Genomic DNA, 23,163 nt, shown 5'->3' with positions numbered 1-23,163 from the left:
CTTTACCACAAACAAATGGAACAGGATATACTGTGAACTCCGGCACACCATAAACTCGTTTAATAGAAACAGATGAGTCTACCCAAAATTGCACATAGGTTTCAATGAATAGAACATGGAAACTAGGATATATATTTAATTTAATCACCCAATGTCCAAAGTGCATAGCAACATATAATAAGCAATAACTTCTCGCTTCACATTACTTGAACAAATTAGAATAGATTTCAATCAAATCTGAAGTAACAACACATTGTAACCGAAAAGCAAAGTGTCGAAAGCACAACAAAAGGAATATCACACAGCATTTCCTTATAACAAAACACAAATGTTATCAACACAGAATGACAATGCAGCATAGCTCAAGTATTTCTTCGTAAACCTTTTTGCTTTTTCGGATGCATTCAAATTAAGAAAACAGCTCGCAAGTCCATTGGTAGAAAGGGGAATGCTCAAGTAATGATGACTAAAGTACTGGTGATGATGATGACTCTAGTACTAGTGATGATGATGAACGGATGGGAAATGACACTAGTAATACTGACGATGAAAATTATGTTGGATCTACTTACACATTGGCTTATAACTCTACCAGTAATAACTATGAAGTCTTCAGGATTGACATGCCTGGATATAACATCAATGAATTTCTTGCACTGAAAAATGGTTCCTGGACATATTTTTCGACTCTACTTGAGCAAGCACAATCACTGGATTCATAGGTTAAAGCCACAAGGCAAAATAAACCAGCAAAGATAACTTGCAAGCAAAACAATGAATTGCTAAATAGGATTGCCAAAGAGAAAATGATACTTGCTAAATCCAACACACTCGCATAATCAATGATGCAATCCAATTACAAATATAAACACCACCTTCAGAAAATAACCACACTAATGAAAACACAGTGATTGACAAAAATGATATGGCAAAAGGCACAACACCACAAAATGATCGCAACAGTAGCTATGAAATGTTGCTTTATATGCCAAATAATAGAGATGACAAGTGATTTATAAGGCATTTCATCCAATTGAACAAGCAAAATGCATAATCAATATCCGAATGTATTGCAAAGGAAAAAACACAGTAATACTCAGGCTTAAACATACCTTAATAATCAAAATCCAAAACTGAAGATAAACTAAGCCTTAATCCCAAACAAGTCAAGATCGGCTACACGAATACCAAAAACTACTAAATAAAACCAAACCTAAGCAGTGAGAACAACAGCACCGCCATTCTCCTTAATCTTCTTCTCAGCATTCTTCGAAATCAGCTTCGCCTTCACCACAACAGGTTGATTCTCCGGCAAAACACCTTTTCCCAGCACCTTAAAGTACCCGTACTGAGTCACATCGATCAACGGAGCACTATCTTTGCTTGCAGCAGCCTTATCCTTCACCTCTTGTGGAACAAGTGACCAAAGCTTGTCGATGTTGACAGTAGGGCAATAGAACTTGTTGCGGAGCTTGTGGAAGTAACGCATACCGACTTTACCGAAGTAACCTGGATGGTACTTGTCGAAAAGGATACGGTGATGGTGCATACCTCCGGCGTTACCACGACCACCGGGATGCTTCCTGTGCTTACCTATACGACCATGACCGGCGCTGACGTGGCCGCGCTTCTTCCTGTTCTTCTTGAAACGGGTAGTCATTTCTGCGGCGGCGGGAATGGGATAGGGGAGTGGGAATGGGAACTAGGTTAAAAAGCCCTAAGAAGTGTGGGGAGAATAGGGTTTCAGAGATTTATAGAGAGATGGAGTAGTTTATTGGGCTTGGGCTTTATCATGTTCGGGCTTTAATAGATCCAGTTTTTGGGGCTTAGGCCTACTGCCTCAATAGCCACATGTTTTCCATCTGTGTTTTTCTTCAAAATTTGAGCAAATTGCACATTTAATCGATTGGTCAAAATAATTATATTTAATTAACTATACGTGAATTATGTTAAATAATTATAGTATTAATATGTTGGGGCCTTGATTTTTTGTTATTATCTGGTGGTGGTGTGTTACCTTATTTTGTTGTTTGTTTTTTATATTCTCTATTTAGTATACCGTTATTTGTCATGAACCGGAGTCTATCGGAAACCACCTCTCAGAGGTAGTTGGTATGAATTGCATAAACTTATCCTCACCAGACGCCACTTTGTGATGGATTGCATGCACTTATCCTCACTAGACGCCACTTTGTGAGAATACACCCGGTATATTGTTGTTGACACATTATTTGTGTTCTAATTATTATACAAGTTTTAAGTTTACGTGTATTATACATTCTGCATCGATAATTATTCTGGATGACAGCTTATACAGTATAAAAAACGATTATACTGTATTTTTTTTTTATTTAACTGCCTCTTGACATAAAAAAAGAAGCAATCGTATGAAGTTTATGTCGAATTTAGCCATAGAAAAGGAGCATATTTCTGTAGATGATACATATCAAGTCACTTTAATGATTTTGTGATCGAATTAGAGGGTACCACGTTTATTTGACTTCCCACAAAAAGATCACAAGTAGAAGATTATAACTTGGTTAAGGTGAGAAATGTTAAGAGAAGATGATTTTCAGGCATACACAGGAACTCCTTAAAGAAACCAATTTCAGACTTCCTGCAGAATTCCAAGTGCCAAGGAAATACGCTGTCAACATGTCACAATTTAATTAAAATGTACCTAAAATGTCGAATGAATGTCTTAAGTAACACAAATTTTATCTATAATGGAGTATTGTAGAGTCCACCACCAAATTTAATCACAGTTTGAGAGAAACACACATTTAACGAACAATTAAAAGCAAACTGAAACGTTATGTCCTGCCTAGTAAATTTAAGAGGGTACAAATGTCGCCATACCAGATAACATAAATACTCTTCCTGCACAAACTATGTGTCTACGTTAACTTCATCTACTTATCCAAATTCCTAGTGCGTGCTCACATAACGAACCAGTTCGACCAACACCAAAAAGGAAAGAGGTTAGTTTAACTAAAATCCATCCGCCAGCAAGAAAAATAAACATTTCTTGCTGTAAGTGACGCGAACTACAGAACCCCAAAATCATGGTCTAGTATACATTTCCTAAATGCACTCTTATGGAATAGGCACAGTAACTACCAAGGTCTTCTGGCATGGCCAAGAGGAATTACATTAGATCCAGATCGCTGTTCCCGATTCCCAAAGCCACCTCGTCCTCTAGACCTGAAATTGCTTCCTGCAGCAAGAATGCAAAAGCCAAGTAAATCACATCTTTATATCTATGTTGTGTTCATAGTTTGGGTTTACATGCATACGATATTTAAAAACTTCCGGATTTGAACACAAACCTCCGCTAGGACCACTAGACCTTGCTAATGCAGAAAGTTGAGGAGGAACAATTTGTCCTGCCTGCTGCAGGATCTTAATAAGCTCTCTGGCAAACTTGGCATTTGCGTGGGTGAAAAATGTAAAGGCAGTTCCTGTTGCACCAGCACGTCCAGTTCTGCCAATCCTATGAATATAATCCTCGAGACTTGAAGGGAAATCATAGTTGATCACACACTTTATGTCCTTCACATCTGCAAAAAATGAGACAAGAACTCAAGTCACGCCAAACTGGTGAAAAAGTAGATACTTGCAACCTTATCCCTGCACTACTGAGATCCAAGTGACCATATGTATGAAACACATTCCTTACATAAATGTGCCCACCTTAACCTGGCAGGGATAAGGAGCAGCTCCACCAGAACTTCCAAAATCAAATCCAGTGACACAATAATCTTGCATGAGTCTACCGGGCTGTCAGGACAACCAGCTTCATAACTGTGGATGGGTAACGTTAACCTTAACCTTAGACAAATTGATGTGATTGATACCCTTCGGGGAAGAAGTCGAACTTGAAAAGGTCACTGTCCTATTCGTATAATTCCTAATATATAACAAAACACAAATATTCTTCCAATCACATGGAGAAAAGGCCTTGGATATGATAGGTTAACACCTTCATTTGACATGGCCAGCAAGAATTTCAAATGTCACATTCTTTACCAATTACCATTTTCCTTTCTTATACCTATTCTTCACAAAGGCAGTTGGCAATATTATCTAAACCCACAAAATCAATTCAGCTGAAAGAGCCCACATATCCCCTTTGTACCCACAACCTAACTTTCTAAATGTAGGAAAGAGCAACTGGCCATTCATTCGGCTTGAATGATCAAATGCTCCAATGATGGTGGGTGATGAGTATAATACTCGCAAGTTCCTATAAACTTCCACCACCACAACAACAACAACAACAAACCCAATATATTCCCACACAGTGGGGTCTGGGGAGGGTAGAATGTACGCAGTCCATACCACTACATCCGAAGAAGTAGAAAACTTCCACCAACTAAACAAAAAAAGACATACATAGACCATAGATGTAAAAGGCACTGCACAGGTGATTCTTGATGAAATAAAGCCATGCAACTTTGTGTCATCAGTGGTTCTCTAATTTGAGGATAAGATAATAAAAAGAGCAACCTACAAGTTTCTGGTGTGATGCTATGCCAAACGGACATTGAACACCACTGGTTATTGTATGGCAAACTTCAAAGGCTGTTTACCACTACTGAGAATAGGGCTCTCTCCATGCAGCCTTTACAAGCTACTGATGAATCTCAGGTTTTCTGATATGACATCTATCTAAATGCACATTCCCAAGTTTCAAATTAAGTGTCCAACCTCTCATTTTCTTGTGACAAACACCAAACTTCCAATGTAGCCCCCCACCCTCAACAAAAAAAAAAAGTTCATGACATGCTACTAAACTATCCAATACAGAAAATAAAAAGGAATTATCACCGTTAAGAAGTGTGAAAACTTTTAATTTCCAATTCGATACATTATCCATCACTATAATGCCCTCAATAAGAGCGGTTTCAACCTATTTAAACATCCCTTTTTTGAGAGAGCTCAAGTGTTGATTACATAATAAGTTTCAAAGGGATCACTATCAAACTTCAGCCTTTAAATCTTATCAAAAGATAAAACTCATTACCTGAAACAATGGCCAATTTAAGAAATGGCTGTTAGTGATCAAACACCGGCTAAAAACAAAACCCTATCAAATTGCAGCTAGAATTAAAGTTTTTTTTTAACCTTGTCTTTTAAAGGAAAAGAAAAGAGGACCTAAAGTGTGAAATGTTTAATTAAGCTCCTGCCAAAGTTCTATTGTAATTCAACTAATGGTTCTATTATTGAAATTTCCCATAAATCCTATATTCGCTCTTCCTCAGGGTGCAAAAACACTGATATTGTGTGCCCAAAGCATCGGACCAATGATCACCCATGACTTCTTTAACGTGCCCTTGGGTATCGTCCCAAACCACAGATTATTTACTCATGAAAGTTGACAGCAGCCGGAGACTCGTTACCTCTAGTGTGAAAGACCTAAACGGACAGACTAAAGAAAATCCTAATCCTTAACATGATTGGTCCTACCAAGACCACGTGCAGCAACATCAGTGGCAATCATTATAGGACTTCTGCCACTTTTAAAATCAGCCAGGACCCAATCTCTCTCATCCTGGCTTTTATCACCATGAATGGATAAAGCTGGCCATCCATCCATTCTCAACTGTCTTGTGACTTTATCACATCCTTTCTTTGTTTCTACAAATATTAGGATTCTGCTTCCATCCATCACTTCTTTCAAAAGCCCAATCAACCTGTGGAATCAGAAAACCATGAGCAATCAAATTTGTACAGGATACCCATCGAGTGACATACAGGTGGCAATTAGATCATACCTACTATACTTCTCTACATCTGTGACAATTTCAATGACTTGTCTTATAGATTGATTTGCTTTTAAGTCTGGAGACCCAATGATGACCTGACAAGTTAAGCACATTTAAACACATTCCAAATCCTCATCAAAAAACACTGACGTTGCTCATGACACACTGAAATGCTAACAAAATATAGAGTTAATTGTTATAATATGGCTTCACTACTTACCTTATAAGGATTACGTAGAAACTGCCTAGCCAAGGTTTCAACCTCTTTGGGCCAAGTGGCACTCCAATACAAGGTTTGTCTATCTGGTCTAATCTGCAGCATCATGATGATATATTTTAACATCGAACTCTGAACTTCTCTCGAAGGAATTTTCCATAATGATGCAATAAATCAAACACACTCACAACAAAACAGAAAAACAGTAGGACAAATGCAGGGTAACACAACATGAGTCTCAGATTCGAAATTAAGAAAGAAAGATTACGTTTTCAACCTATTTTGAACAACATTTAATGCAATTAAGAGAATTCTTGAAGCAGTAGAACCAATTTATTGCACACCCAAAAAAAGTGGGACTAAACTAACACATACGCAATATCCGTCTTTCACACTTAGTCAAAAGTAAATGCAGAAACTTAGTATGAGGAGCGTGCGACACATGGATAAATACTGCACTAAGTTGCATAAGGCGAGTCAGAAGTAATCTGATATGTATGTCCAACAAGTCAAAGATAACATAATTTCCCAAAGTAAAGAGCAAACTGCCGACTACTGTCATCAGATCACCTGAACTCCAGTGGATTGATAAATCTATCTTAAAACCTCTTCAATGACTTGGAAGCGAAAAGTTCCATGAATGTGTTGCATCTCCATTGCCCATTTAATAAAAGAGTAGAATCTCCCTTGCCCCTTCAAACTTTTTTAAACATTTCAACACTCCCCAAATCAAGCTATTAATAAAATTTCCATATTTAAGAGTCCATATTTTCATAGACTCTTGAACGATGAGGGAGACAGAGGCATTTCGGGAAGCTGGAGCACACTGAGTGTCGTGATTTCAATTACTGTAGTCGTTTTAAGGTTGAGGAGGTCAGAGAGGGGATTCGCAGGATGCGAAGGGGTAGGGCGACGGGGCCTGATGAGATTCCGGTGGATTTTTGAAGTATGCTAGTAGGGCAGGTTTAAGGTGGTTGACTAATTTGTTTAACGGCATTTTCAAGACTGCGAAAATGCCTGAGGCTTGGAGATGGAGTACGATGATTCGGTTATATAAGAACAAGGGAAACATTTAGAGTTGCAACAACTACAGGGGTATTAAGTTGTTGAGTCACACTATGAAAATTTGGGAGAGGGTGGTTGAGCGGAGGTTGAGGAGGATCGTGTCTATTTCGGAGAATCGGTTTGGATTTATGCCCGGTCGCTCGACAACAGAAGCAATTCACATTGTGAGGAGACTGGTGGAGCAGTATAGGTTAAGGAAGAGGGACTTACACATGGTGTTCATTGACCTGGAGAAGGCGTATGACAAAGTCCCTAGGGAGGTTTTTTGGAGATGCTTGGAGGTGAGAGCGATCCTGGTGGCGTACATTAGGTCTATTAAGGACATGTACGATGGAGTGAAGACTCGGGTGAGGACGGTAGGAGGAGACTCAGAGCATTTCCTTGTCGAGACAGGGTTGCATCAGGGATCGACTCTTAGTTCGTTCTTGTTTGTGATGGTGATGGATGTGTTGACACGGAGTATTCAAGGTGAGGTGCCTTGGTGTATGCTATTTGCGGATGATTTAGTGCTGATTGATGAGATGTGGGGGGTGTGAATGATAAATTGAAGGTTTGGAGGCAAACCCTTGAGACTAAAGGATTCGGGTTGAGTAGGCCCAAGACGGAGCATACAGAATGCAAGTTTGAGGACTTGAGGCAGGAGGATGAGGAGGTAGTGAGGTTGGATTTTCAGGTTGTTTGTAAGAGGGACGGTTTTAGTATCTTGGATCTATGATCCAGGGGAATAGAGAAATTGACAAGGACATCTCTAAACATATTGGGGCAGATTGGATGAAGTGGAGGCTCGCCTCGGGAATGTTGTGTGATAAGAAGATGCTCCTTAAGCTTAAAGGCAAATTCTATAGAGTAGCAGGAGCGGAGTGTTGGCCAGTCAAACTCCCACATTCAAAAATTAAAGGTGGTGGAAATGGGAATGTTGTGTTGGATGTGCGGACTTACTAGAGAAGATAGAGTAAGGAATGAGATTATCCGGGAGAAAGTGGGAGTGGCTTCGATGGAGGACAAGATGCGGGAAGTGAGGCTAAGATGGTTTGGGCAAGTGATGATAAGGGGCACAGATGCCCCAGTTCGTAGGTGTGAGAGGCTAGCTCTGGATGGTTTCAGAAGGAGTAGAGGTAGGCCAAAGAAATACTAGAGGGAGGTGATTAGACATGACATGGAGCAATTACAGCTTACTGAGGACATGACCCTAGATAGGAAGGTGTGGAGGTCACGGATAAGAGTAGAAGGCTAGTGTGTGTGGGTGAGTCATGCAAGTAGTTAGGACAGCTTTGGTGCATCCGGGTTAGTAATCCTAGGACTGTGTCCATATGTAGGAGCAGCTAGTTAGGAGAGTTTGGGTGTGGTGAGTGTTTTTGGTTTGTGAGCGTATGGTATTACTATGTGGGTGTCTTATTTCTTATTTCTGTTATGTCATCCATTCTGTTTCACGTTTCATTACGAACGGGTTTGCTATTCTTTATCTTGAACCGGGGGTCTATCGGAAACAGCCTCTCTACTTCTTCGGAGGTAGCGGTATGAACTGCGTACATTTCACCCTCCCCAGACCCCACTTGGTGGGAATACACTGAGTTTGTTGTTGTAAAATCAAGCAAGCAAATTATTCAAGGGAACTTCTTTCTCTCACATATTATTTATGGTTCTAGTAAAATGTATAACCTGAAGAGCAATATGAAGAAATTGACCAAACATTCTGTTTTCTGTTCATATAATGGCCCCGAAGGTTAATATACCAACCGCAGAAAGAAATGCCAAACCGCTGCAGACCAAGTCAAACAGAAAGATACTCATTCTGAACTGTCAGAGACAGTTCCACTCGATGTATTCATCCAACTGAAGCTCGCAAGACAAACAATAAAAGTTAAGAAATTGTAGTGGCCTGACTGAAACAGGGCCAAAAAAATGTTCTGATTTTTCACTACAGTGAGCGAAAATGATGAAGTATTAACACAGATGAGGGCACAAATGCAAAGATACATTTTCTCAACGAAAAAAAAAAAAAAAAATGAGGGCACAAAAGATTACTGAACTAAATTGTGGATAGTCATGCAATTAAAATCATAAAGGAAATAAGAGAGAAAAGATGGTGCATGCCTGGGAAATTATTTTCCTTATTTGAGGCTCAAATCCCATATCCAGCATTCGATCAGCCTCGTCCAGTACCAGATAAGTCACTCTTTTCAAGTTAGTATGTTGAGCTTCCAGCATATCTATTAACCGACCAGGGGTTGCTATCACAATTTCAACTCCTGAAATGAAGATTCACGTTTTAAAATCAGGTTGGCAAAGGAGGAATTAATACTAAAACGTTACTGATCAGAAAAACTGAATACCTCTTTTAAGATCACGGATTTGAGGTCCTTTTGGGGCACCACCATAAATACAAGTACTTCTTATGTTGGCACGCGATCCAAATTTGACAGCTTCTTCTTGAATCTGAACAGCTAATTCTCTTGTAGGTGCTAATACTAGTACGATTGGACCATCACCATGTGCTGGATTTGAGGTGAAAATGATCCAAATGGAGGTGTCAATAAAAAAACAGCCAGTCTGTTTAAGCGACTAAAAGAAAACAGGAAAAGTGATACTAACCCAACCGGGGTTGCGCGCTGACATGAACCAAAGCCGGCAATAAATATGCCAAAGTCTTCCCAGAACCGGTTTCAGCAATTCCTATCAAGTCTCTGCCTTTTAAAGCCATTGGCCATCCTTGTGACTGGATAGGTGTTGGTTCAACAAATCCTAGTCTTGAAATAACCTCAAGGCAATAATCTATCGAACCACTTCAATCAGATAAAATTTCAAGATACTAAACTAAACTAATCAATACATTTAGGGCCCAAGAAGTAATACCAGGAAAGTTCGCCTCATGGAACATCTGAATTGGCCTAGGGACATCACTGCCTTCAACGGTAATATCACGACGTGCACGATAAATAGCAACTTCCTGATCCGTCATTGACCTCACAGAGTGATTTTCAACATAAAAATTCTTCTCGAATGGTACCAAATTCCCGAAGTCTTGCTTTGGTAGAGTAAGGTTATCTAAATCATCACGCGATCTCCCATGCCTACCTCCTCCTCTCCCACCACTACTACCACGACCTCCATCCGAGCTAAACCTTCCACCTCCGCCTCCACCACCACGTCCACCACTATACCCTCCATCAAAACCCCTACCACCACCACTCCTACTTCCACTGTAACTCCCACCACCACCAAATCTCCCACCCCGGTCCCGGTCCCCTATTCCACCATTACCCACTCTATCAACTCCTCCACCTCCAAATCCCCTATCCGGCCCTCTCGAAAACCCGCCTTCAAAAGGCGGATACCCACCGCCACCTCGTCCAGATCCACCCACCCCCATAGGCGGTGGAGCACCACCATGAGGAGGGGGCCCACCACGACCGTAACTACCCGCAGCTCCACCCGGCATAGGCCGTGGATACATGGAAGGCTGTGGACCCCCTATTAGGTCACTACAAATCCGATAAACACAAACAAATAGTAAACAAACAATACATGATTTAAAGCTTATTTTAAAAAAATATAATTAGTACGTACAAATGAAGAATTTTTAGGAGAATATGTACCTGCGTCGCTGGCGATAGGAGCTGGAATCGCCGTATCTGGAGTCGTAATTAGGGTAGCTCATACTTCGCAAAAGAGAGAATTAGGGTTTTACGGATTTCAAAGCTAAAATTGGGAGGCAAAGAAAGTGGGAGAGTCGCGTTGCGCTCCTCTCTCTTTTCTTCTTTCGCACAAATGTAAATATTTTAGCACTTTCTACCAGATATTTTCTGAATTTCTATTAATGTCGGTAATATTTTGGTACTAATATTTTACTAGTATTTTTAAGTTTTCCCCAAAATTTTAAACAAATACTGCAGAAATTAACACCATACCTCAAAAAAAGTTATACGTACATTGCTAAGTATTACTTTTTCTTAGAACATTTTTATTTTCAAAAAATATTTATGAACGTTTATTCAAGGCGAAAATATGTGTTACCTATTTAAGTTAGACAAATAGGATATCAAAATTAGATTTTAGTAGTGAGAATGATGAATTCTTAAGTTATGCAACATGTGACATCGCTTACGAAGAAAAGGTCAAAATGAAAGTATTGAAAGAGAAAAATAAAGTGTAGTATCTATATTTGTAATCTATATCTATCTATAATCTATAAATATTAAAAATGTAAAGTGATTTGAATTTTTTATCTTTCATTAAAAGACTATTCTTTAGACAAAATTATTTTTTCACTATTTTTAAATTTATTATTTATTATATTAACTAGACTTCCTAAAATATATGATAAGAGAATTAATTAATATTTTTTCTTTCTACTAGATTTCCTAAAATATATGTTATATATATATAAAGTAGATGACTCATAAATTAAAAAATCATTGATTATATTTTTGGAAAAAATCACGTATCCAAAATAAAAAAGGAGACAAACTAATAATTTTGGAGGAAATATCTTGATCGACCTTACTCTTTTTTATTTTTTTGTGCTAAAGTGAATATTTTAAAATATATTTTTGAAAAGGAAAAAGGTGAAAACACTATAAGAAAAAAAATGAAAATAATATATAAAATAAGGAACAATGCTTAGAGCCAGTTTGGCCATGAATATTTTTTTATTTTTTCCAGAATTTTTTTTCGGAGTTGAAAATTGTGGTGTTTGCCATGAAAATTCAAAAAATAATTTTGAATTTTTTACTGAAGAAGGAAAACAGTTTTTGGGTGTTTTCTCAATTTTCCAACTCCAATTTCAACTTTTATTATTATTACATATAACTTCAATCTTTTAAATTTTTACATAAAACTCTTCTTATAACATTACTTTTTCAATATTACGTATATAGCAATTTTAAAGGATAAGATAATTATAATTTCAAATTTAATGTTATCCTAATTAATATATATCTCTTTTTCTCTCTCATCATTATTTTACTCCCTTGTTTAAGACATTATTTTACTGCTAATGATCCTAATTACTATATAATAATAATAATAATAATAATTTTTTGTTGTCATACGAACGTTTAAGGAATTATAGTCGTGTAATTAATAATGGATAATCGTTTTCTATATTTATGGAACTAATAAAGTTGTAGTAGATTAGTTTACCGCTGCCATAAATTATTCTCATTTTCAATTTGATTATATATATTATATTGTGTACATCTTTATTATACTGTTCAGATATAAATAGTTTAATTTATACCATATATATGCTAAAAATAAAATCGATGATACATATTTTTCATAAAAATATATGTCCAATTTAACAAATTTATACCTCAAACTGCCACTGCTACCTTTATATACCATAATACTTGGTATCTTTATACACAAAGTATTATATTTATACCCGTAAATATATAAAGTATTATATTTATAACATAAATATACAAAGTATGTTATATATGAAGTTTATACCATGTATATACCATATACACACATATATAAATATACAAAGTATAAAGAAACATATTAAGCATATTTATATATTTATGGTATATGGTATAATATACCATAAATATGCAAAGTATATTTTACATAGAAATAATTTATTCACACACAGTAAAATCTTTCATGCATGAAAAAATTAAAGAAACAAATTAGCGACACCCTAAAATTTAATAACAACTCATCATTTTCTATTTTTTAAGAACGAAAAATAAAGAAAATAAATTAAATAAATTCCTAAAAAAATAAATTTGTTTGAAAGATAATTTTTGTTACCTAAAAAATAGGAAGTAGTGATCTGTTAATATAACATCCATATTTAAAATTTTCAAAAATGAGAAAACGACTATTAATGTAAATATTATATATGTCATAATTGAAATTCATTAAATATGATCATGTATATATAATTATTTTTATAAAAGTGGTCAATTATGTTCTTTTCCCGTTAGTAGGTAAATTTTAGTTGGGTGATTTTGATAGTTTGTAAAAGTTGGGGCATAAAATCATATTTAAAAAAAAATTCAAAAGTCAAAAAAAAAAATCAAAAAAGCCATGGCAAACACAACTCCAACTCCAATTTCAACTCCAACTTAAACTCCAACTCTAAAAATTTTAGTTTTCATGGTCAAACAGCTACTTAAAGTAAACTCTTATTCAATTTTTTTTTTAATAGAAGGCTATATGTATGTTACCAATTAATTAGCCGTGTCTCTATTTCTTCCCGTGAAATTGAAGTTTTTTTCTTATTAAAAAGTATTTAGAAAGAGTGGTTCAGTATTAATTATGGGGACAAATCTACCAAATATTAAAATAAAACTATATGTTAAATTAGAGAACTCATATAAGTTGATTCGATTGCATGTCCAGATTGGTGGATGCTTGATTTTCTAACCCTCAACTTCTTCGCTCAGACAAGAATTAGTTGGATCAAAATCAAAGTTTTGTGATCACTATTATTTTTTTTTCTAGAGTTTAAAGGTCGTAGATGAATGTCGGTTGGCTTTGAAGAATTTGTTGTGTAAAGATAGGTTTAATTGTATTATTTTGATATATTTATTATCTTATTGTTTTATTTTAATTTCAAGATGTTAGATGGAATGTGGATCGGCTTTGAATTTTTTTTTTAATCAAAGGTTATGTTTAATTGTATTATCGTAATATCTCTATTATTTTGTTATGACTTTGAGAATTTTTTGTATGTAAAATTTAAGTTTAATTATATTATTTTGATATCACTTTTATCGTATTATTTTGTTGTAGTTTACAGGTGGTAGATGAATGTTGGTCGATTTTGTGTTCTTTTTATGTAAAGGTTAGATTTAGTTGTATTATTTTAATATCTCTACTATCATAGTATTTTGTTATTGTTTACAGGTGGTAGATGAGTGTCAGACCACTTTGAGAAAATTTATGTGTAAAGATTAGATTTAACTGTATTATTTTTATGTCTCTATCATTGACTCATTTTGTTGCAATTTACATATGGCAATTGAATGTCGATTGACTTTTAAAAAAATATTTTTGGTAAAGATTAGGTTTAATAAATAAATTCTTCATCTTTACATACTCAAAAGATATTAAATTTAATTATTATATTCATCTTTATTATTTAAACAAATATCGTATTTAGAGTAATATTTGAACTCATTAAAGTGAGGTGCACGCGCAAGGCACGTATACCTAAACTAGTATAAGAAAAAGCAGAAGTCTCGTAACAACACATTGTTGGGTTCAATTAACATAGACTAAAAGGCCAATTCATGAGATCAAAATAGGGCAGTCTGGTGCACTAAAGTTATCGCTATGCGCGATGTCCGGGGAAGAGCTCCACTACAAGGGTGTATCGTACGTAGCCTTATCTTGCATTTCTGCAAGAGACTATTTCTAAGGCTTGAATTTATGACCTCTTAATCACATTGCAACAACTTTACCAATTACTCCAAGGCTCTCCTTCGTGAAATCTATTAGAGCTAAAACAAACAGTACGAGATATAGGTTTTGATTGTGCCTTATTAGTATTTTTGACCAGAACTTAACTTACAATAATTTTAAAACATATTAAATACTAAAATCATGATTGTATTTTTTGAAAAATACAAGGCATCGAGTTCAACGTGTTGTTGCAACATGCTCTTTTAATGTGAAATTTCACTGTTCTTTTATTTGATGGAAGGATCAGACGCTATATCCGAGTTTAAATCTTCTCAGATACACAAGCTTCAAATTTCTGTAATTTGTATAATTAAGTATTCTTTTTATCTTTTCTTATCGAAGTAACAAGTCGTAAGCCTTTACTAATTTGAAGCTCAGTCTGCTTTAAGTCACAGACACGTCTGAAGAAACTGAAAGATAATCCTCATGCTAAACTTGTGTTTGACATAAGAGACTGGATATTAGTCAAACTTAAATACTGCAAACAGTGTATTGTGTGATTGCAATAACATCCAAAGCTGGACAAACATTAATTTGAGCATTTTCAAGTCATTAAGGGGTCGTTTGATGTAATGTTTAAGAATAATGATGAGTAATGTGTCTTTGTAATACTTACATTACTAATGCAAGTATTAGTAATGCTGGTATTAATTATATAGAATGGTATTCCGATCGGTCATGATGTATGGAGCGGAGTATTGACAGTTAAGAACTCCCACATCCAGAAGTTAAAGGTAACACAGATGAGGATGTTGCGATGGATGTATGGCCATGCCAGGAAGGATAGGGTGAGGAATGAGATTATTCGAAAGAAGGTGGGGGTGACTTCTGGGGAGGATAAGATGTGAGAAGTGTGATTATGTTGGTTTGGGCACGTGATGAGGAGGGGCTCTGATGGTCCAGTGTGGAGGTGTGAGTCACTGGCTATGGATAGTTTTAGGGCAGGGTAGAGGTAGGCCGTAGAAATATTGAAGAGAGATGATTAGGCATGATATGGAGCAGCTACAGCTGATAGAGTACATGACTCTTGATAGGAAGGTGTGGAGGATGCGGATTAGGGTTGAGGGTTAGGGGGTGGGAGCGTTTCTTTATTTGTGTTTGAAGTTTCTTGTTCGTGCGTATTGAGAGTTGTCTATGTTTTCGGTTAGATAGTTTTTTTAATAGTATCTGGTGGCTGGTATATTACCTTGTGAATACCGGTGTTCGTTTATTTTGCATGATGTACTAGTCTGTACGCATATATGTTTTATGATTTACTATATTGTTATCTATGTTAAGCCGGGAGTGTATCGGAAACAACTTTTCTACTTCTTCAGAGGTAGTGATATGGTTTGCGTACACTTTACCCTCCTCAGACCCCACTATGTGGAAATTCGCTGGGAATGTTGTTATTTTTGTTGGTATTAGTTATACAAACATTATTTCTTACAAAATATTTGATTTGATATATGAGAAATAATATATACTTACATAATTATTTTAAAAATATATTTGTTTATCAAAATACCCTTATTTTCATTAAAAGTTTCAAAGATGACAATTAGGAAGAATGACAACATTCACCTACAGATTCACTTTCTGTAGAGCAATCATTATTTAATTAAATGGAGGAAAAAGAAGCGATGATGAAAATCACTTTTGTTTTTTCATAGCAAAGTGCAGATATAAGGCTAAGCTTAGTGCAGAGGCACATAACAAGTAAGAGGCTAGAGTGTGCTCGATAGATGAAGAAGGCAGCCAAAAATGAAGATGACTTATACTTAATTTTGTGATTATGTCTTATCTCAATCTTCTTTAAATTTTGTCAATAGTCATTGTGTGGGTCACTGTTGCAATTTCATAGCAAAGTACAGAGAAAAGAAAGAGATATAAAATGATTTGAGGGGTAATTTTATAATTCATCAAGTTAATGCATGTATGTGTTGAAACTCTTGTATTACTAATACATAAAAAAATGGATGGTATTGAGGGTCATTTGGAACGGTGTATAAGAACAGTGCAAATATTGGTTGTATTAGTTATACTTGCATTTTTTTGATGCAATGTTTGATTTGATGTATAAAAATAACATAAATTTGTATAGTTTCTTTTTTTAAAAAAAATTGTACTAAAATACCCTCTATAAATATGGTGGAAAGTATGTGAATTTTTTTTCCATAAACAACTATGACTTTAACTATGCTAATGCATGTGTTAGAATCTATTGTATTACTAATACAATGAATTTCTATGCATTGGTAATACACTGCTTAATATCAAATAGAGTGTATAACTAATGTAAGCATCAATAATAATAAGATTAAAAAGTGTACAAAACAAACTATTAGTAATACAGAAAGCTAATGCAAACATTCTTTGTATTACACTCTACCAAACGATTCCTTAGCAACACACACCTCAATGCACGATAGACGATAGTAGTGTATAACTAATACAAATATTAATTTTATATAAAATGAAAAATGTATCAAATAAAATATTATTAATAATATAAAAGGCTAATAACCTAATATTTCTGTTAATGCATTCTACTAAACGATCCCTAAGCCGTAGTGAATGAGTAGCTTATAAGTTGAATCTACTTGACACTATTTTAAGAGTAACTTACATATATCCTGAATGTTTAAGTGTTATTACATTTTACTCAACTATTTGGGTAATTACATTATATTTCGTTTTTTTTTAAATTGTGATACATCTGTTATAACATGATACATATAAAAAGTGATACATTTAAAACTGACCAGATATTTATTTTAGAAAGTAGCGGATTTTGTTTTATTATACAGAGCAAATCAAGCTTAATCAATTACAAGTTGGATTTCCTATATACCGAAAATTCGCAATTTCCCTCGACCAAATTTCAAATTTGAAGTATCACTCATTACCAGAGATTTAAATTTGAAAATTTCACCGGAATTGATGCGAATGGATCATTTTTGGTGGACTATTGGTGACGTCGGTGGGGTGATTTTTTTTGGTAAGCTGTTATGGGATTTTCTGGTGGTGAGTGAGGTATTTTTTAGTAGACCGGAGCTGTTTCACTGGAACAGTGAGCTCCGGTGATGAGGATGACTGCTTTTTTTGCCTCTAGTGTGAACAAAATGTATCACCCATTAATAGCATATGAATCACTCAATAATTGAAATAATATTTGTATCTACCATATGAATCACTATAATACCATATGTATCACCCATTAAAATCATACAAACTGTATTTATCGTAGAAATCACCATAATACCCATATAATGATATCATATTTATCATTTATATGAATCACCATTAAATCATAAACATGTATGAATAACTAAATAAATTTATATATGTATCAATCATTTTTTTTTTTTAGAAAATAGGGAGAAATAATAGGGGAGGAAATTGTGGGAGAAAAAAATAGCGACATGCGTTAATGGAGGAGAGAAAATCAAGTGAATGAGTTACAACATAAGTATCAACATTAAAATTGAAAATCGAAATTTTATGTAAATTTTAAAAAGATAGAGGATATTAAATAATATAGTCTATTAAGTCTGGGTTTGGTCTAATTTATCCCTGTTTTAAGGCAAAATGCTCTATTGGACCCCTGTACTATGTCAGTTTTGTAAGTTGGACACTTCTACTTACATATTTGTCATCTGGACCCCTTAACCCACGAGAAAGCTACATTCAAACACTTTTTTGGAGAGTGTAACACGTTCTCCCATGTCAGCTACCACATCAACTGCCACGTGTGTCATGTCATCTGTCACGTGTGCCCATCTGCCACATCATTAAAAAATAAATAAAAAAATAGAAAAAGTATTACATTAAATTTCAAGTCATTTTTAAAATGCTAAATAACAAATTAAAAATTAAAATTAATTTAATTAAATAAAAAAAATATAAATTGTAGAAAAATTTGAATAATCATGCTTTTAAAATTTGAATAATCATTTTTAAAATAAGAAAATAAAAAACAATTAAAAAAAGTATTACATTAAAATTAATTCAATATTAAAATTAATTTAATTAATTAATTTAAATTTTAAATTAGTAAAAAATTAATTAATTAAAATTTTAAATAATTAATTTATTTAAATTAATTAAATTTTAAATTAATTAATTTATCAAATTTAAATTTTTTACCTAATTTAAATAAATTTTACTTAGATAATTAATTAATTTAAATATGATTTACATATTTAAAATATTTAATTTAAATTAATTGTGGGGGGAAGGACTGGGTGTGGTTGGGGTAGGGTGGGGGGCTGGGGGAGGGGTTGGGTGGAGTGAGGGGCTGGAGGAAGGGGGGTGAGTGGGGGGGGGGGAGGGCTGGGGGAGAGAGGTGGGTGGGGTGAGGACGGGCTGGGGTGGGGGTGGGGAAGGGCTGGGGGAGAGAGGTGAGTGGGGTGAGGACGGGCTGGGGTGGGGGGGGGGGTGAGAATTTTTTTAAAAATTTATTATTTTTAAATTTTTAAAAATATTTTAAATTTTTTTTAAAAAAATTTAAATTAAAAAGGATAGAGGAAAAAAAATGAGGGGCTGGGGGTGTGGGTGTGGGGACGGGATGGGGTGGGGTGGGGAGGGAAAAAATATTTTTTTAATAATTTTTAAAATGATATTTTAATTTTTAAACATATTTTAAAATTATTTTTAAATTTAAAAATATGGAGGCAAAAATGGATCCTTTTTTAATTTTTTTTTAAATTTAAAATATTTTTTATTTTAAAAAAAAATTGAAATATTTTAAAATTATTTTTAATTTTCTTAAATTATTTTTAAATTTTTGAAAATATTTTTAAATTTAAAAAGATGGTGGGGAAAAAAGGACCCTTTTTATTTTTAATTTTTTTTAATTTTAATATTATTTTTATTTATTTTTAATTTTTTTAATGTAAAATTGATCAAAAATTGACCCCCACTCGCACCCCTAGGTGAGTGGTTACACTCTCTTTGTCCTAGTCACCATGATCTTGCAAGGTCAACGGTCAAAGGATGCGAAATGTTGCTATTTGATGGGTTTAAAGTTGCAGATCACAAACATGTAAGTAAAAATATCCAACTTAAAAAACTGACATAGTACAAGAGTCCAATAGAGTGCCTTGTTTTAATGCACCGTGCTTTTATGTTTGTGCGTACGAGCACTATGTTGAGGATCCAATTAAGTGGTGTCACACTGTGACAATGGACCAGGTCCTTTCTGTTGTCTGAAGCAACATAATTCCTTACTGGGCTATTTTAATGTTGGTCCAATATCTATGTCTCTATTCACGTTAAGACATAGAGCGTCCTCAATAGTACAATTCACTAGAGGGCCAGTTATAGGCTGTTCAATCCTTGTTATATTCAGTTTTTTGTGGAAGGAAGTAATCTATTGGATGAAAATCCAAATTATTTCTGGTTACAATTTTAGAATTGTGGATTTTTGCTAAAAGGTGGTTACACTGTTATGATTGTGGATTTTGATGTGCTTGAATAATTACTGTGTCTTTTTTAAATTTTGAAAGCATTATGACAGCATTTGTGCAAGTCTCTTGGTTTTGTTCGTCCAACGTACAAACTCGGCATGTCTACCAAGATAATAATTTCGCCTCCCTAAGCTGGATAATTTCCTAATCCACCATTGTTGCTTTGTTCTCTCATCCATGTGTTACAACGTTAGGAGAACCACACCCCAAAAGCTAGTTATTAAGATGGAAGAGTCTAAGGCTATAAAACCCTACACCGATACTTTGTAGTACCGATGTGAGACTTTGCAATGGGCCATAAAGCTAGTTATTAAAATGGAAGAGTCTAAGGCTATAAAACCCCACACCAATACTTTGTAGTACCGATGTGAGACTTTGCAATGGGCCATAACACCACGTCACATTCATATTCATTCCAAAAGTTTTATCTGCATTAGTGTTTCATCTTCCAAAGATAAAACAAAGATGAAAAATGCATTTCGATATACGCAATTCCAATTCCAAAAATGCATTTGCGGAAGTGATAAAATACTAATGTCATGCGGATAAAAATTCAACAAAAAGCAGTAGAGTTGTAGGAGGAAAATCATCACATCTCTATCAAACAAGAACAAAACAAACATTCATATTTACATCGCGTTTAGAGTACTACTACATCACCCAACTAGATAACCAGGGAGTCTTTGAACACCCTCTTCACCCCAAAAAAACCCAAAAGTTGAAAATTATTTGTTTTTAAATAATAAAATTAATCAACATTTTAATGAATTTTCTAGAAGTCGAAAGCCTTGAATTTCAACTTTTGGCATTATATATATGTGCAGTGCAATAAAGTCAAAAACGGAAGTTTCATAGTTGGCGGGCCCACGCATTCGCCTCATTCGCCGGCGCACAAAAAGTTTTCACTTTACGCCGCGCCATTAAACAAACACTTCCGTTAATGTCTGGTAGACGGACTCTTTAAACCGTTAGCCGGCTCAGCAATCACCAAACTCCTTAAACCGGCGATCGAGCCGAGTCATTGGCTAACAAACCGGGTTCATCACCTTTTGGCTCAAGGCATCTGAACGACGGCATTTTTACTGCCACTTTCACACTGCGTGATGTGGATGCCTCTTCGTTATCCGCTCTTACTTTTGGTGATTTCATTGATGGACCTCTTGTGAAGAATGGCGGTGCCATCTTGAAAACCCACCGGTCTGACTTTCCTTCCGGTTCGAACCGGTCAATCCGGTTGAATGATCTCGTACCCCTGTTGCTTCCCTCTCCATTACCGGTTCTAGAGCTACCGTGTCTTGGTAGCGTGACTGCGCAGCTCCTTGCCCGGTTCAGCAGTGCCCGGTTCATTACATCTTTCCTGACATTCTCCGGTAATCTAAGAGTGTACCGGTCTAAATTCTCCCCTGGTACCACCAATGAGTGGCCGGTCGAGTGTGACCTAAATTTGCTAAAAATCCTCGGCCTCTTTACAGAAAAAGACCTCGGCGGCCGGTTCGATGCATTGAAACTCAGATTTCTCTTTACTTCTGGTCTAACAGAGCTTTCCTCTTGCTCAATTTGTATCGAAACTTCATTATTTTGCTGCAAATTCTCCGTATCTCCCTGTTGTTCCCCTAAATCCCCGTTCACCTGATCAGTAGCTTGAGCTGGTGCCGGTTCATCCGGTTTAGGAGTAAGATCAGCTCGGCAAACCGGGCAAGTTACATGAGATTTAAGCCAAGCATCAATACACTCAGGGTGAAAAACATGATCACACTTAGGGATCAAACGCAACATTTCATCATCTTCAAATTCATTCAAACACACCGCACATTCCAACGCGCCCTTCCCAATATGATGATCCTTCACTTCAGCATACGTGAAAGTCGGAAAAGTCTCGATAACCGTGTTTTCGAGTCCACGAGTAGCAGCAGCAGCAGCTGCACGACGTCGCATGGAGAAGGTTTGCCGGATGCTTCCATTAGCCGCACCCCGGTTACGAATATAAATAGAGAAAAAAGCAATGAAAAAAAGAGCAGCTATAAGTACTACTATGATAATAGCCATTGCTGGGCTGACACTCGGGTACTGGAACCGGTCTTCGGTTCCAGGAGCCTGCGCTGACGCCCGACATAACAGTACGAGGACGAGGATGAGGACGAGAGGTTTAAAGTTGACCATGGTAGATTTTTTAGTGGGAAATTTAACCGGGCGGAGAAGGCGGAGTAATGAATCTTGGAGAGATAAGTATTTTTGGTTTATATATAATTGAAAGAGATGAATGGAAAAGTCAGCTGTAGAATATAAAAGAGTGTATTATTTGGAGAAGGAAAAAGATGGGGGAGAATTTTGACTAATGGGTGAAGGAAGGCAGCTTCTTGGATTGATCTGTTTAAGAAGACTTTCTGCTTGGATGTTCTAGAACTTGAATTTTTATGGTCATATTGGGTGGCTCATGCTCTTGGAGATTATTTTAAAATGATTAATTGTGTGGTTTATTAGATTGCATTAAACTACCTAATGCAGTTATTAATTTTGTGTATGCTAATATCTTGGTATATTTTTCAATTTATACATAATATTTTATTTAATATTAGAGTATGTATAATTAATGCATCAAAATTTATATTCTTTTCATCTCATTTTAGTTGATCATCTTAGCTAAAAGTAAATTTCTTATATTAATTAATCATTTACTAAATTATGATAGAATTAATTATTTTTTTCATTTTACCTCTATAATTAATAGTAACAATAACAATTTTAATGTCTATTCGTAAGTCCAATGAATATTATTGATGTGGATAAATTAAAATAGTAAATTTCATCATTCAATTTATAATTTTTTAATTAAATATGCTCAGATAGTAGTATTATTAATAATCCAATGAATTTTAACGTACGCGTTAGCGTGCTTAAAGATAAAATAGCCCCTCAATTTTTTTCCATATCTTTTACATTATATTTGTGGAGAGTATTTTTGCAAACAAAAAAATTTCTTTCACAGATTATGCAATTTTTATTAATTGAAAAAGGAACATAAACATACACCTTAACTTATCATATTTACACAAATTCTATCTTTACAAAGTAATTACAAAACCCCAACTACTTATGTATTTTCGTTGGACATATCTGAAGCTAATTATATATTTTGATAAACCCAATATCTGAAAAATATATCCGAAACTAATTATGTATCTTTACAATGAAAAATTATATCTTCATATAATGTATCGAGAATTAATTATATATTTCGATAAAT

At 35.1% G+C, this 23,163-nt stretch overlaps 3 protein-coding genes across 3 annotated transcripts; all 3 read right to left on the bottom strand.

The window, feature by feature from the left end:
* Positions 1-1,047: 1,047 nt before the first annotated feature.
* Positions 1,048-2,155, bottom strand: LOC107862578 (60S ribosomal protein L27a-3). The gene has a single exon (XM_016708199.2). The coding sequence runs from the start codon at positions 1,658-1,660 to the stop codon at positions 1,214-1,216; it is 447 nt and encodes a 148-aa protein (XP_016563685.1). The 5' UTR covers positions 1,661-2,155; the 3' UTR covers positions 1,048-1,213.
* A 639-nt stretch (positions 2,156-2,794) lies between these two features.
* Positions 2,795-10,937, bottom strand: LOC107862579 (DEAD-box ATP-dependent RNA helicase 20). Its single transcript, XM_016708200.2, has 10 exons — positions 10,647-10,937; positions 9,904-10,532; positions 9,643-9,822; positions 9,384-9,545; positions 9,145-9,299; positions 5,989-6,081; positions 5,778-5,863; positions 5,470-5,696; positions 3,330-3,560; positions 2,795-3,217 (listed from the first exon to the last, which is right to left on the bottom strand). The coding sequence occupies exons 1-10, from the start codon at positions 10,706-10,708 to the stop codon at positions 3,117-3,119; spliced, it is 1,926 nt and encodes a 641-aa protein (XP_016563686.1). The 5' UTR covers positions 10,709-10,937; the 3' UTR covers positions 2,795-3,116.
* Positions 10,938-20,494: 9,557 nt separating this feature from the next.
* LOC107862580 (E3 ubiquitin-protein ligase ATL31) lies at positions 20,495-22,400 on the bottom strand. The gene has a single exon (XM_016708201.2). It carries the CDS (start codon positions 22,077-22,079, stop codon positions 20,916-20,918), a length of 1,164 nt encoding a protein of 387 aa, XP_016563687.2. The 5' UTR covers positions 22,080-22,400; the 3' UTR covers positions 20,495-20,915.
* Positions 22,401-23,163: the final 763 nt, after the last annotated feature.

The sequence above is a fragment of the Capsicum annuum genome, chromosome 3, assembly GCF_002878395.1.
Source record: "Capsicum annuum cultivar UCD-10X-F1 chromosome 3, UCD10Xv1.1, whole genome shotgun sequence".
NCBI lineage: Eukaryota > Viridiplantae > Streptophyta > Magnoliopsida > Solanales > Solanaceae > Capsicum > Capsicum annuum.
This window is presented reverse-complemented; position numbering and strand designations above follow the sequence as displayed.